Source organism: Camellia sinensis, chromosome 1, assembly GCF_055761805.1.
Source record: "Camellia sinensis isolate YWXY chromosome 1, ASM5576180v1, whole genome shotgun sequence".
Lineage (NCBI taxonomy): Eukaryota > Viridiplantae > Streptophyta > Magnoliopsida > Ericales > Theaceae > Camellia > Camellia sinensis.
Window position 1 is genome coordinate 7,393,717 of NC_138961.1, and position 13,300 is coordinate 7,407,016.

General features: G+C 39.0%; 1 protein-coding gene across 1 annotated transcript; it reads left to right on the forward strand.

Moving 5' to 3' along the window:
- The first annotated feature begins 833 nt into the window (after positions 1-833).
- On the forward strand, positions 834-1,794 carry LOC145792836 (uncharacterized). Its single transcript, XM_082874690.1, has 3 exons — positions 834-1,643; positions 1,697-1,710; positions 1,767-1,794. Exons 1-3 carry the CDS (start codon positions 834-836, stop codon positions 1,792-1,794), a joined length of 852 nt encoding a protein of 283 aa, XP_082730816.1.
- Positions 1,795-13,300: the final 11,506 nt, after the last annotated feature.

Genomic DNA, 13,300 nt, shown 5'->3' on the forward strand with positions numbered 1-13,300 from the left:
TGCAGGGTTGAAACTATCTCACCTTCAATTTGCAGATGATATTATACTATTTTGTGTAGCAGAATGGGAGAAGATTGTTAATGTTGAAAGAATTCTTAGATGCTTTAAGGTAATGTCAGGTTTGAAGATCAATTTTCAAAAAAGTGTGGTGTGTGGCGTAGGAATAAGTGATGATCAGGTTCATGAATTTGCTTCATTCTTGCATTGTTTAGTCATAAATTTCCTCTAAAGTATTTAGGTCTACCACTTGGTGCAAATCCTAGGAGGAGACAGACTTGGCAACCTGTGGTGGATAAGGTCAAGTCCAGATTAGCTCTTTGGAAAAAAGAAGCTTTTGTCATTTGCTGGTAGGCTAACCTTGGTTAAAGCAGTTATGGATAGTTTACCTGGGTATTATATTTCAATCTTCAAATTACCTAAAGGAATAGCTAAGGAAATTGATAAGTTGAAGGCTGCTTTCTTATGGGGTAGTTCTGAGTTAAGAAGAAAGATTCATATGGTAAAGTGGAAGGATGTCACACTAAGTAAAGATCAAGGAGGGCTAGGGATAAGGAAGGCTAAGGATATAAATGATTGTATATTGCTAAAGTGGTGGTGGAGATATGGGGTAGAGGATGAGTCACTGTGGAAAAAGGGTTGTGGTTAGCAAGTATGGGGCTGATGGGGGCTGGTGGGTACCAATGCAGAATGGGGAAGGCAAGGAGTCTATTTTGTGGAGTGATATTCTGAGAATGGCTGAAGTTAATCCTGAGTTATATCAATTTTTTGTGTCAAAGCTGAAGATTGTGGTTAGGGATGGTTGTCGGATATAGTTTTGGCATGATAGGTGGTGCATGGATTTGCAGTTAAAAGAGAAGTTCCCTAGGTTGTTTAGACTCTCTGTGGAGAAAGATGAAAAGCTGAGTTATTTTATGCAGAGGAGGGACAAAGATGGACAATGGAGACTACAGTTTAGAAGATCTTTGTTTGCTTGGGAGGTAGAGGAGGTAAGGAAGCTGCAAGTGATGACAAAGGATGTGCCCAGGCTGAATGATAATCTGTGTGATGTTGTCAAGTGGACTACATGCTCATCTGGTGTGTTCACAGTGGCATCTGTGAGAGCTTGGCTTCAGAAAAACTCTGGTCTTATTTTAATAGTTCCTAAGATGCTATGGAATAATTTGGCACCACCTAAAGCACAATTCTTGAGTTGGTTGGCTTGGAGAGGAAGGGTTAAGTCATTAGTTGTTTTGCAAAGATTAGGGGTGTTAGGTAGTAGTGTAAGTGTTGTATGCCCTTTCTGTTCAGCTGCAGAAGAGTCTGTGGATCATCTTTTTGTGCAATGTACCAAAATATGGAAGATATGGAGAAGGTTGTTGCAATGGTGGAATTTATGCTGGGTATCTCTTGCTACAGTGGATGGTGTGCTTTCTTGGTGGTTAGGAACTAAGCATAGGAAATTAGTAAAGAAAATCTGGGTGATGGTACCAGTGGCAATGTTGTGGTCAACATGGAGGCTTAGGAATGAGGTTGTATTTAAAGGTCATCTGCCAGATATGAAGGAGCTTGGTGAGTTAGTAAAAGTGAGGGTTGGATTGTGGGTTAGATCTTCTTTGCCTAATGTCCATTACTCGGTGCATCAAATTGTAGAGAATCTAAGTCAGGTGAGGCAATGCATTTGAGATGTCTGGGTATATGTGGTTGCTGTGTTCTGCAGGTGGATGGGGGCTGGTGTGTTCTGTTGCTACTCTGTTTTTATTTTTGTTGTTGGCTTGATATCTTACCAGCCTTGGAGTGGTGTTGTCAGATGATTGAGTTTGCTTCTTGGTGCCAACCTAGTTGGGATTGAGAAGTTAAGATATGATAATGTTTGCACCGCCTCCTTTCTTCCTATTTTTTCCTTTATTGTTGTATCGCCTGTACTTTGTATTGGTTGATTTATCAATAAAGGTTCTCTTTTGATTGATCAAAATAAATAAATAAATAATAATGGAACTATCAACAACATCCCATTTATTTTCTTTCGTTTTAAATATTAAATCATTTCTTACCTTCCATACCATCGATTGAACTACAAAACACACTCCCAAATATTCCCTTCCAAATACCTGTTAGAGTTTCTTCTTTTTATCAGCAAAAAGGAATGAACTTTACTAATGTAAATTCATTGTACAAGAAAGAGTATCTATAAAGAAAGATGAATGCTACAAGCATCACAGAAAAATCATTTGGTTGCATAATATAGAGACTTTGTGAAGAACCAACTGAACAAACGAAGCAGAAATAAAGCAAAAAAATAAATAAAAACAACCACCCAACCAACCACTCAATGCCAGCAATAGTCGCAGCCCACAAAATACGGAAGCACCCTACACTAAATTGACCTTTCCAATTGCAAACAATAGAAGCAGCACCTTAGTTCAATGAAAAACAATTACCTTATTGTTTGCGCCCTTGGTATCCCTATAATAGCCGAGAGTTGGTGAAGCACCAACTGAACAAACAAAAAAAACATGTTATAAAATTGTAAAATTTTACAATTTTAACGCATGTTATAAAATTACACAAATTTTGCAGTTAGAGTATGGTTCATTTTAGCATCAAAAAAATTAAAACTAAAAATTTTTACAATTTTTATCGCCTATAGCTAAAACTTGAAAAAATTTATTCAGAATTTGAAAATTTTCTCCATTAAAATAAGAAAAGAGAAGTGTGTAGTAGAAGGGAAAAAAAATAAAAATTTGAGAGATCGAAAGAAGCACAAATATAGAGAGACTATTGTACTCCGACAACTATTTTTGGTTTAGATCTGATCGGATTTGATATAGATCTACTCATTTGCCGAAAACTCATCTCATTCGTCGTTGATAAGGGCGAAGTAAAGAGTTGGTGGTTGCCAATGAACCCTATTCGATTGCCGGTGACTATATATCAGAAAAAGAAAGAGAAGAAGGAAGGTGTGGTAGTCGATTGCCAAATATCAGAAAGAGAAATAAAGAGAAGAAGGGAGGCTCACAGGACCTTTGGGTCTACTCAAAAGGTTTTGAAATTAAATAGAGTACACCTCTTTCAAAGAAGACTTGCGAGTAATTTGCCCAAAAATATATTCATAAGACCTTATACCCTCTTTACCAAATTCAAAATTCAAAAACTGTTTTTGAATACTTCAAAACCAAACAAAGTTGTAAAAATTGTTTACTCATTACAGACTACTCGTTGTCCGAATTTAAATTTAACATTTTTTTTCTCACTATTTTCAAAAATATTTTTTTATTAATTCAAAAAACCAATTTATTTTGTTTTAAATTTTTATATGAATTGACAAATAACTTTTTTACAAAGTTTCATAAAAAAAAAAATCAATTAACTTGAAAATATGATGTACTGCATATTTCAACATAGATATTGATTCAATTAATGTAGCTTTCCTACGAGAAATAAATTTAATTTAAAATAATTTTGGGAATAGAGAGAAATTTAAAATAATTTTTAAAATAGAGATAAATTTAGAATAAATTTAAAATAATTTTAAAAATAGAGATAAATTTAAAATAATTTTGAAAATATAATTAAATAAAAAAACTTTTAATTTTGGGAAGTCAAAAATTATTTTGAGAGCTCAAACCCAAAGGGGCCGTAACTTCCAAAGCTTGGAAGATGATATGTCATAAATCTACCAGGAAACTTCGCTGAACAAAAATGGTAGAATACATGCAATTCACATAAATAGAAGAATAGTCAGCCAGTCAAGGGTTGAATTCCACACGGTTTCTTCTGCGGTTTTACTACAACTTTCAACGAAAAGTAATTGCGCAATTTGAGCTAAATTAGGTTTGTTTTGAGAATTAATTATTTTAATTAATTTTTTAAATATTTATTAAAAAAATAAAGAAATTAATGTTATAATTTATAACGATTTTTTTGACTACTAACCCAAGTTTTCAAACGGGGCATTATAGATTCTACAATTTTTTATTACATGTATTACCATATATGGAGGGAATCAGGTGGCCAAACTTTTGAGTCTATTTCAAGTTTTATTTTGATAATTTAAATTGTTTATGTTTTAAGATATATCGATTGTAATATATTTATAAAAAAAATAATTAAATTGATCGAATGTCGATAATCCTTTAATCAAATCATATTTATATCTAAAAAAAATAAATGATAAGTATAATTTTAAAAATAAAAATTAATATAAATATTATTTGATGAAAGAACTATCAATGTCTGATCAATTTAATTTTTTTATAATTATGTTGTACTCAATATACCTTAAAAAGTGAACGCTTAAATTATCAAAATAAATTTTGAAATAGGCCTAAAAGGTCACACAACCGTGGCTGCTGTAGGGATGCACAACAGTCACCCCAAATCCTATATAGAGCGCAATTTTTTTAAAAGGAAAATTATGAAAATAAAATTCAGAATTTGACCATTATAACAAAATAAATTCTAAATTTTTAATTTTGTCAATTTTAAACTCTAATTTTTTGATTTATTTTCAATCTAGACTATTTGCGTATTTTTGTTAAGTAAAACAGACAGAAAAATAATATTTTAATAATTAAATTCAATTTAATTACAGATCAATGTCTAAAATACTATTTTTTTTGCTCAGTTTAATGATTAAAATATTATTTTTTTCGTCAGTTTTACTTATCAAATATAGATAAATGGTTTAAATTGCAAATAAATTAAAATTTTATATTTAAATTGATAAAATCAAAAATTCTAAATTTATTTTGTCATAAAGGTCAAAACATTAAATCTTTTTTTGTCATTTCCTATTTTTTTTCTTATTTTTTTTTAGGAAAATTCTATACACCACAATATTACCTCTTTATACATATTTTCTCATTATACCATTAAGAAATAATTGAAAATCTCATTACACCCTTTATAATACTAAAATTAGTCCTAAATTAAACCCTTTTCAAAATCCCTACAGATTTTTCTCATTAAACCTATTCCTTTTGAATTACTCAGATGTTATATTACTGAACAAACTATATTTGTCTAGCTATCTAGTGTCGCACGTTTACAGATTCATTTTTCTTAAAACATCATTTTTTTCCCACTAAATTTATGATGGGCTTGTTCGGTTATCCATTGTCAAACAATTTATATTATTTCAATGTCATGTTGCCAAACAAATAGATTCGTTGAGCCATTTGTTACGGCACGTTTACAGATTCACTTTTCTTAAAACGTCAAGCATCCATAAAAATAGGAAATATACAAAGATTCATAAAATTTATCAATACAAATATCTTTAAATTTGTCAATACAAACATTTATAAAAACACATTGAGATTGTTATCACTATCCATCTATGTTAATAGTTTTGGTAGTTACTATATTAGGGCTGACAAGCATACGGAATTGATCAATATGGATAGTATATACTTTCTCCCATCTATTAGCACAAGGGTGATGAAGATGAATCCAATTAATTGCTTTCAGAGGTACTGGATGATTAGGAAACAAATAGATCTAACAAACCATTAACAATGCACTATTAGCCTTACTGCAATGAATAGAAATATAATTATTCAAAGTAAAAAAACTAAAAATGTCAGAAAAATGAAACTGAAAAAGTTTAGCAGTGAGTTACCGGACATGTATTTTTTGTTCGGCTTTAGGTTACAGAATATGTATTTTTTGTTCAGCATTGGGTTACCGTCTATGTATTTTTTGTTTGGTAGTATGATTCCAGGCTATTTAATTCAGTTCAGTTCTAGTACACGGAGCAAAGTTGAATAATCCTCAAAATAAAACGAAAACATAAAAAATAAAGAAAAAAACTCATCATTTCACTTTTTTACTGGTCCTTCATCACCATTTCTTCGTCCATTATTATTATTTTTTTTAATGATCAAAACACTATTATTTTCACTTTTTAAAAGTAGATATATAGTAGAGAAATAAGAAAGGAAGAGGCGAAAAAAATAGGAATTGAAATGTAACGAGTGTAAAGAGATAATTAAATCTATTTAATTTTTATCTTTTGTTCTTAAAGGTAATTTCACACATAAATATAATTTGAAAACAAATATATTTTGTAACGCCCTCAAAATAATACATAAAACTCATCACTTTAGACAAGCATTGATATAAAAGAAACCACTCATTTCTATTCATTAGAGTAATTCTTACAATGCCCTATGAGCTTACAGCTTTCCAAGTTAACACTTGGTTATAAAAAGAAGAGTGCTAACTCAATACATATTAAGCCCTTGGCTTAAATTTACAAGTAATACATCAAAATAAACAAAAAGAGTCTTCAACTCTCATCCTCACCCAAACTATATCCTTGGAGGTGGCATACTACCTGTACCTGAAAATAATGTCCCATAAAGGGTGAGCCAACGCCCAGTAGAGATATGCTAAACACAGTATGAGCAATAACTAAGACATTAGCAATTGATAAATGTTCAATTTCCATAAACCAATTCATAACCCGTTTCCATTTCTTATCAGTTTCACAATTTACATCAACGGCTCAGAACCTGGCCAACCACTTATATGAGATAATGACTCATATTAAACATTTCCCATTTTACAATAGATAAACATACTAGTTGTGTCAACATCTCAACAGATAAGCATATAAGTTGTATCCACATTTCAACAGATATGCATATTAGCTATATCAACACTTCCAATGATAAACATATGAGCTGTATCAACACTTCCAAAGATAAGCATATGAGCTATATCAACACATTATCTGACAAGCATATGAGCTGTATCAGTGGAGTCCATCCCCTATCTCCTCCCAAACAACATCTGGTTTAGAGGTCCATCCTCTATCTTCCCCTAAACCGTGGAGTACATCCCCTATCTCCTCCCACACACACAACGTATATACACAAAGGTCATATACACAATCAATCAATACATAACGTTAATGTATTCTATCAACCGTCATACTCTATGACATATCCAATTGATTAGTTTTAGTTTGCCTAATCATCATGCATTGTCTACAACAATCAAAACTATCCTCCACCGGTAGCTCAAGCAATTATTTCTAAATAGATAATAAAAGCTCCAACAGATAAAATATCAATGTTTTTAAAAGTGAGCGATTAATAAATCTAACTCCACTATTCTACCATACAATGAACCAATTTCATTATTTCCAACTCAATTCCATATAGCTACAATTTTCCTAAATTAATTACACCAATTAATTTAAACAACAAATTAGGGCCTTTTCCCCCAACTCTCAATATCACCTCAAAGGTTCAAATATCACCAACCAACAACTATATCATCATTTTGAAACCCAAAATACATATTATGAGCCCAAAATCACAAAACCCTCTTTAACACATTTTGAAACCCTAAGTCCCAAAATCAACCATTTAAACAATAAGCTCAAAATCTAGGTTAAAACCCATAAGAGTGAGTAGAAATCCCTACCTCAAATTCGGAGCTCAAGAAAAGAAGATGAAGAAACTCGGCGTGCTCCAAAACTCAATATACTCGGATCAAAACGTAGCCCTCGACGATCAACCTAACTCTTACAAAGGCCGAAGGAAGAAGAAACACTCTAACTAGATCAAACCCTAGAGAGAAGGGAGTTTCTAGAGAGAGGAACTCTCAAAATGGCTTTTTAGAAAGTAAGAGAGAGAGAGAGAGAGAGAGAAAGTAAAAAGTGAATTTAAAACGCCTAGCTGCCAACTGATATACGGCATTCCCGCTCGAGCGGAGAACACAATGCTCGAGCGTCAAGAACAAAAAACTAGGTACGCTCGAGCGCAAGAAAGCCCGCTCGAGCACCAAGACACAAGAATAAAACACATCCGCTCGAGCGCGAAAACCAGTCCGCTCGAGCGTGGATTTCCCCCTCTCAGAACTTACACCAAAAAGTACTACCCGCTCGAGCGCCAGAGTACCCGCTCGAGCTCCACCACTCGAGCGTAAAAAACATGCTTGCAGAAGTTCTACAAAGCACCAAAATACTGGGGTCGTGCAATCTCCGCTCGAGCGCAAGAAGACCCGCTCGAGCGGAACTCCTAAAAACTGGGCAACAAAGAATTGAAACCAAAGCCTAACCAACCTGTAACAACTCTGCCCAATACATCCTAAAACTCAATCAAGCGGAATTAAAAGACGACAACAAGATAGATACAACTACCAACTTCACGGAACTGAGTCCGGAATACAACAGAACAGTAAAGGGACAACCGGGATCGCTATAACCTCCCCCCCTTAAAGAATTTCGTCCCCGAAATTAAACACAAGTTTTTCAAAAACAGGTTTTCTCCATTCACAACAATGTTACAACATAATATTAAACAATCCGACCCACTACCGGTCAATTCCCTCTCTTTCAAGAGGCATTTCACATTACACATAACAACCTGCATTATCAACATGCATTCCTTTGAAATTTACCAATTTTAACTCATTTTCCACAATTCCATAACACATGCAACATTATCATCATGCTTGCATTTCCACAATACATTGAACATGTGCAATGTTATAACAAATTTCCATTGACCAAAACATTCACAATGTTTTACAACTTAAGACACATATAATGTTCTTAAAGTTCAACGATGTTACAAAATTACCAATACATGGTTACACATCAACAAACAAGTCCGGATATTTCTCGCGGACTTCCAACTCACGTTCCCAAGTGGCTTCCTCCACTCCGTGATGTTTCCACAAAACCTTCACCAAAGGAATGGTCTTGCCACGCAAAACTTGATCCCGCCTATCCAAGACCCGTACCGGTCTCTCCTCATACGAGGCATCCTCATCTACCTCCAAGTCGGTCCAATCTAACACATGGGACGGATCCGGCTCATACTTCCGAAGCATACTCACATGAAACATGTCATGCACTCCGGACAACTGCGGCGGTAAAGCTAAACGATAAGCAACCTCGCCAACCCTCTCAAGGATCTCAAAGGGACCGATAAACTGAGGGGATAACTTCCCACTCTTCCCAAACCTCATCAAACCTCGCCTAGGTGATATTTTCAAGAAGACATGATCACCTACCTCAAACGCCAAAGGCCTCCTCCTACGATCGGCATAACTCTTTTGGCGACTCTGGGCTGTAACAAGCCTCCTACGGATAAGCTCAACTTTCTCCGTCGTCTCCCTAACCAACTCCGGACCCGACAAAGGTGCATCACCCACCTCGGCCCAACACACTGGAGACCTACACGGTCGGCCATACAAGCCCTCAAACGGTGCCATACCGATGCTAGACTGAAAACTATTGTTGTAGGCAAACTCCACCAAGGGCAAGTGCCTCTCCCACATCCCACTAAAGTCAAGGACACAACCTCGAAGCATATCCTCAAGGATCTGAATAGTACGCTCGGACTGCCCGTCAGTCTGAGGATGATAAGCCGTACTAAAGGTCAACTTAGTGCCCATGGCACTCTACAAACTCTGCCACAACCTAGCAGTAAAACGAGGATCTCTATCTGGGACGATCGTCACTGGGACCCCGTGCAATCTCACTATGTCCCGAATATACAAGTCGGCGAAATGATCTACCTAATCTCTCACGCGCATAGGAATAAAGTGCGACGACTTAGTCAACCGGTCTACAACCACCCAAATGGCATCACTACCCCGCTGAGTCCTCGGAAGACCTACAACGAAGTCCATAGTGACATGCTCCCACTTCCACTCGGCAATAGGCAAGGGTTGCAACAAACCCGCCGGTCTCTGATGCTCAGGCTTCACTTGCTGGCAAGTAAGGCACTTCGATACGAAAACAGCCACATCTCTCTTCATACCCCGCTACCAAAATTGGCGACCCAAATCCTGATACATCTTAGTGCCTCCCGGATGCACCGCAAGACGTGAATGATGGAACTCTTGGAGTACTTCCTCTCGGCGAGACTCCGGCACAAACAAACGGTCTCGGTATCTCACACTCAGGTCGGGATACACCGTCAAACCCTTCTCAACCTTCCCGTTTGAGATCTTCTCTCGGAGGGATTCTACCTCAAAGTCACCTCTCTGTGCCTCTAACACTCGGGTCACAAGTGTAGGCTGCGCAACAACAAAAAGCAAGGCCGCAGCCTCAACTAATTCACTCAAAAGCAAGTCAAACTCGCCAAGCGCACCCAACATCTCCCATTCCCGGATGGCTATACAAGCTACATCACTAATGGATTTCCTACTAAGGGCATTGGCCACAACATTGGCCTTTCCCGGGTGATAGTGTAACTTAAAATCATAGTCCTCAATGAACTCCATCCATCTCCTCTGCCTCAAATTCAAGTCTCTCTGTGTAAACAGATACTTCAAACTCTTGTGGTCCGAGAACATCTCGAACCTCTCACCATAAAGGTAGTGCCTCCAAATCTTCAAGGCAAAGATCACTGCTGCTAACTCTAGGTCGTGTGTAGGGTAATTCTTCTCGTGTATTTTCAACTGACGTGAGCCATAAGCTACCACTTTCCCCTCTTGCATCAACACACAACCCAAACCCTCTCGTGAGGCATCACAAAAAACCGCATAACCCAACCCTCTCTCCGGAATAATCAAAACCGGAGCGGTGGTCAATCTAACCTTCAACTCTTGAAACGACTTTTCGCAAGTCTCACTCCACACAAACTTGACCCCTTTTCGCGTCAATCTAGTCAACGACAAAGCTAGCCTGGAGAAATCTTTCACAAACCGACGGTAATACCCAGCTAATCCCAGAAAACTGCGGATCTCAAACACACTCTTAGGCTGTGCCCAATCTTGCACTGCCTCTACCTTGGATGTATCAACAGACACCCCTTCACCGGATACCACATGGCCTAAGAATTTGACCTCTCCTAGCCAGAACTCACACTTTCCAAACTTGGCATACAACCTATGGGCTCTAAGCAACTCGAGCACCACTCTCAAGTGTTCCTTGTGCTCCTCCTCAGAAGGCGAATAGATAAGAATGTCGTCCACGAAAACGACTACAAATCGATCCAAGAATTCCCGGAAGATCCGGTTCATCAAGTCCATAAAGACTGCCGGTGCATTGGTAAGCCCGAATGGCATCACCAGAAACTCATAATGGCCATACCGCGTACGGAATGCCGTCTTAGGAATATCCTCCTCCCTGACCCTCAACTGGTGGTAACCCGATCTCAAGTCTATCTTAGAGAAACAACGGGAACCCTTCAACCGGTCAAACAGATCATCTATACAGGGCATAGGGTACTTATTCTTGACGGTAGCTCGATTCAACTTCTGGTAGTCTATACACAATTTCAAGGCACCATCTTTCTTTTTAGCAAAGAGGGCCGGTGCTCTCCACGGCGAAACACTAAGGCGAACAAAACCCTTATCTAGCAATTCCTGGAGCTGAATCTTCAACTCACTCAACTCGGCTGGGGCAAAACAATAAGGTGCCATAGAAATCGGCGATGTGCGGGACACTAAATCAATAGAGAACTCTATCTCTCGGTGAGGTGGCAAACTAACGAGATCCTCGGGAAAAACATCCGAATACTCACAAACCACCCTCGGCAATGCAATCTGGGTCTCATCACACTCACCACTCAAAAAGCTAGCAAGTAGACCACTAAGCTCACTCCGCCCTCGCGGATCATACATCGGTGGCAACACACTACCAACCCGATCTCCCAAGAAATGGAAACACTCCCTGCTCAAGGTACAAACTGTGACCCTCTGGCGGTAGCAATCAATAACAGCCCGGTATGACGATAACCAGTCCATACCCAAAATAACGTCAAAACCCTTTATGGGCATGACAACAAAGGGAAAAGGAAGCCTATGGTCGGCGACCTCTATATCACAACCTCTAACACCTTGTTTCAAAATCAACTCACTACCAACAGGCGATACTACACAAATAGGAGATGCTAACTGTGCCAACTTCAATTCCAAAACAGATACAAATGCAGCAAACACAAAAGAATGAGATGCACCCGTATCAATCAAAACACTAGCAACCGAGTTGCAAAACAGAAAGGTACCTCTCACTACTGATGGAGCCGGTACTAGGTCCTGCGCGGTAATAGCATATACACGCCCTGTAGACCCCTGATCTACCTGCTCACCTCTAGGAGCAAAAGACTGCTGCACTGACTGGGATGACGAAGCTCCTGGATTGGCCCTCGAGGCCTGCACAGACTGAGCTGGCTGATAACTCTGCGTCTGTCTAGAACCAGACGCTCTTGAAGTAGCACTCAACTGTGGGCAATACCTCTTCAGGTGCCCAGGCTGACCACACTGATAGCAAGACAAAGGCTGGCCCCTGTCCTGACTCTGGCCCTAAGGTCTAGCTGAAGAAGAAGCAGCTCGTTGACCCCCTCCCTTCTGCGGGCAAACCGAAGACTTGTGACCCAGCTGGCCACACGCAAAACAAGTCAAGCCTCCCTAAATACCTCTCCCATGGCCCACACTCGACACTGGAAAGGTCGATCTAGCCAAACCACCCTGAGACTGCTGAGGGTTAGAACCCCTCTGTCTCCTGCCGTCACCCTGACCATCTTGGCTCCTCTTGGAGCCTCTCTGCCCCTCGTCTTCCTCCTGCATCATAATCTCCATATGAGCAGCAGCATCAACCAAACGTCTGTACTCTCGGATAAAGGACCCTCCAACCCTCAACTTGAGTCCACACCTCAACTTCCGTTCAAACTCAAAACAACGGCGTTCCTCGGACGCCACCAGTTCAGGTGCAAACCTAGACAGACTAGTAAAAGTAGCCTCAAACTCGGCCACTGACAAGCCCTGTTGTCTAAGCTGGCAAAATTGCTCTCCCAGCTTCTCCTTAGCAGCTAAAGATAAAAACTTCTCATGGAAAGCATTCACAAACGCCTCCCATGCACCACCAACACTGCCCTTCTCGTACTTCCACCATTGACCCGCATCTCCCTTCAATTGGAAGGATACCAAGGTCACCTTTAAAGCCCCGTCCTCGATGCCAAGCATCTCGAACGTCTTCTCCATCTGTTCCAACCACTCGTCAGCCTTAAGTGGCTCCTTCAGATCCCCAACAAACTCGTCCGGATTGGCCCGGAAGAATTCCCTCTTCAAGAAGGAAGGCCTTGCCTCAACAACCTGGGCCTGAACTGGAGCCTGAACTAGATTCTCAGCTCGAAAAATGCCCACAGACTCCCTCAAAGCATTGGCTATCCCTCGGGCTAAAGTGCCCATAGCCTCCTGACCTGCTGGGTCGGCCACATTGGCCTGGCCAACCCCCTCCTGCTGTACCGAAATATCATCCGGTAAAGGCATCTCCTGCCTACCACGTCTGCCTCGTCTACCACGTCCTCGTCCTGACATCCTAATAAAGGTAACCAAGACCATTAGCACATTC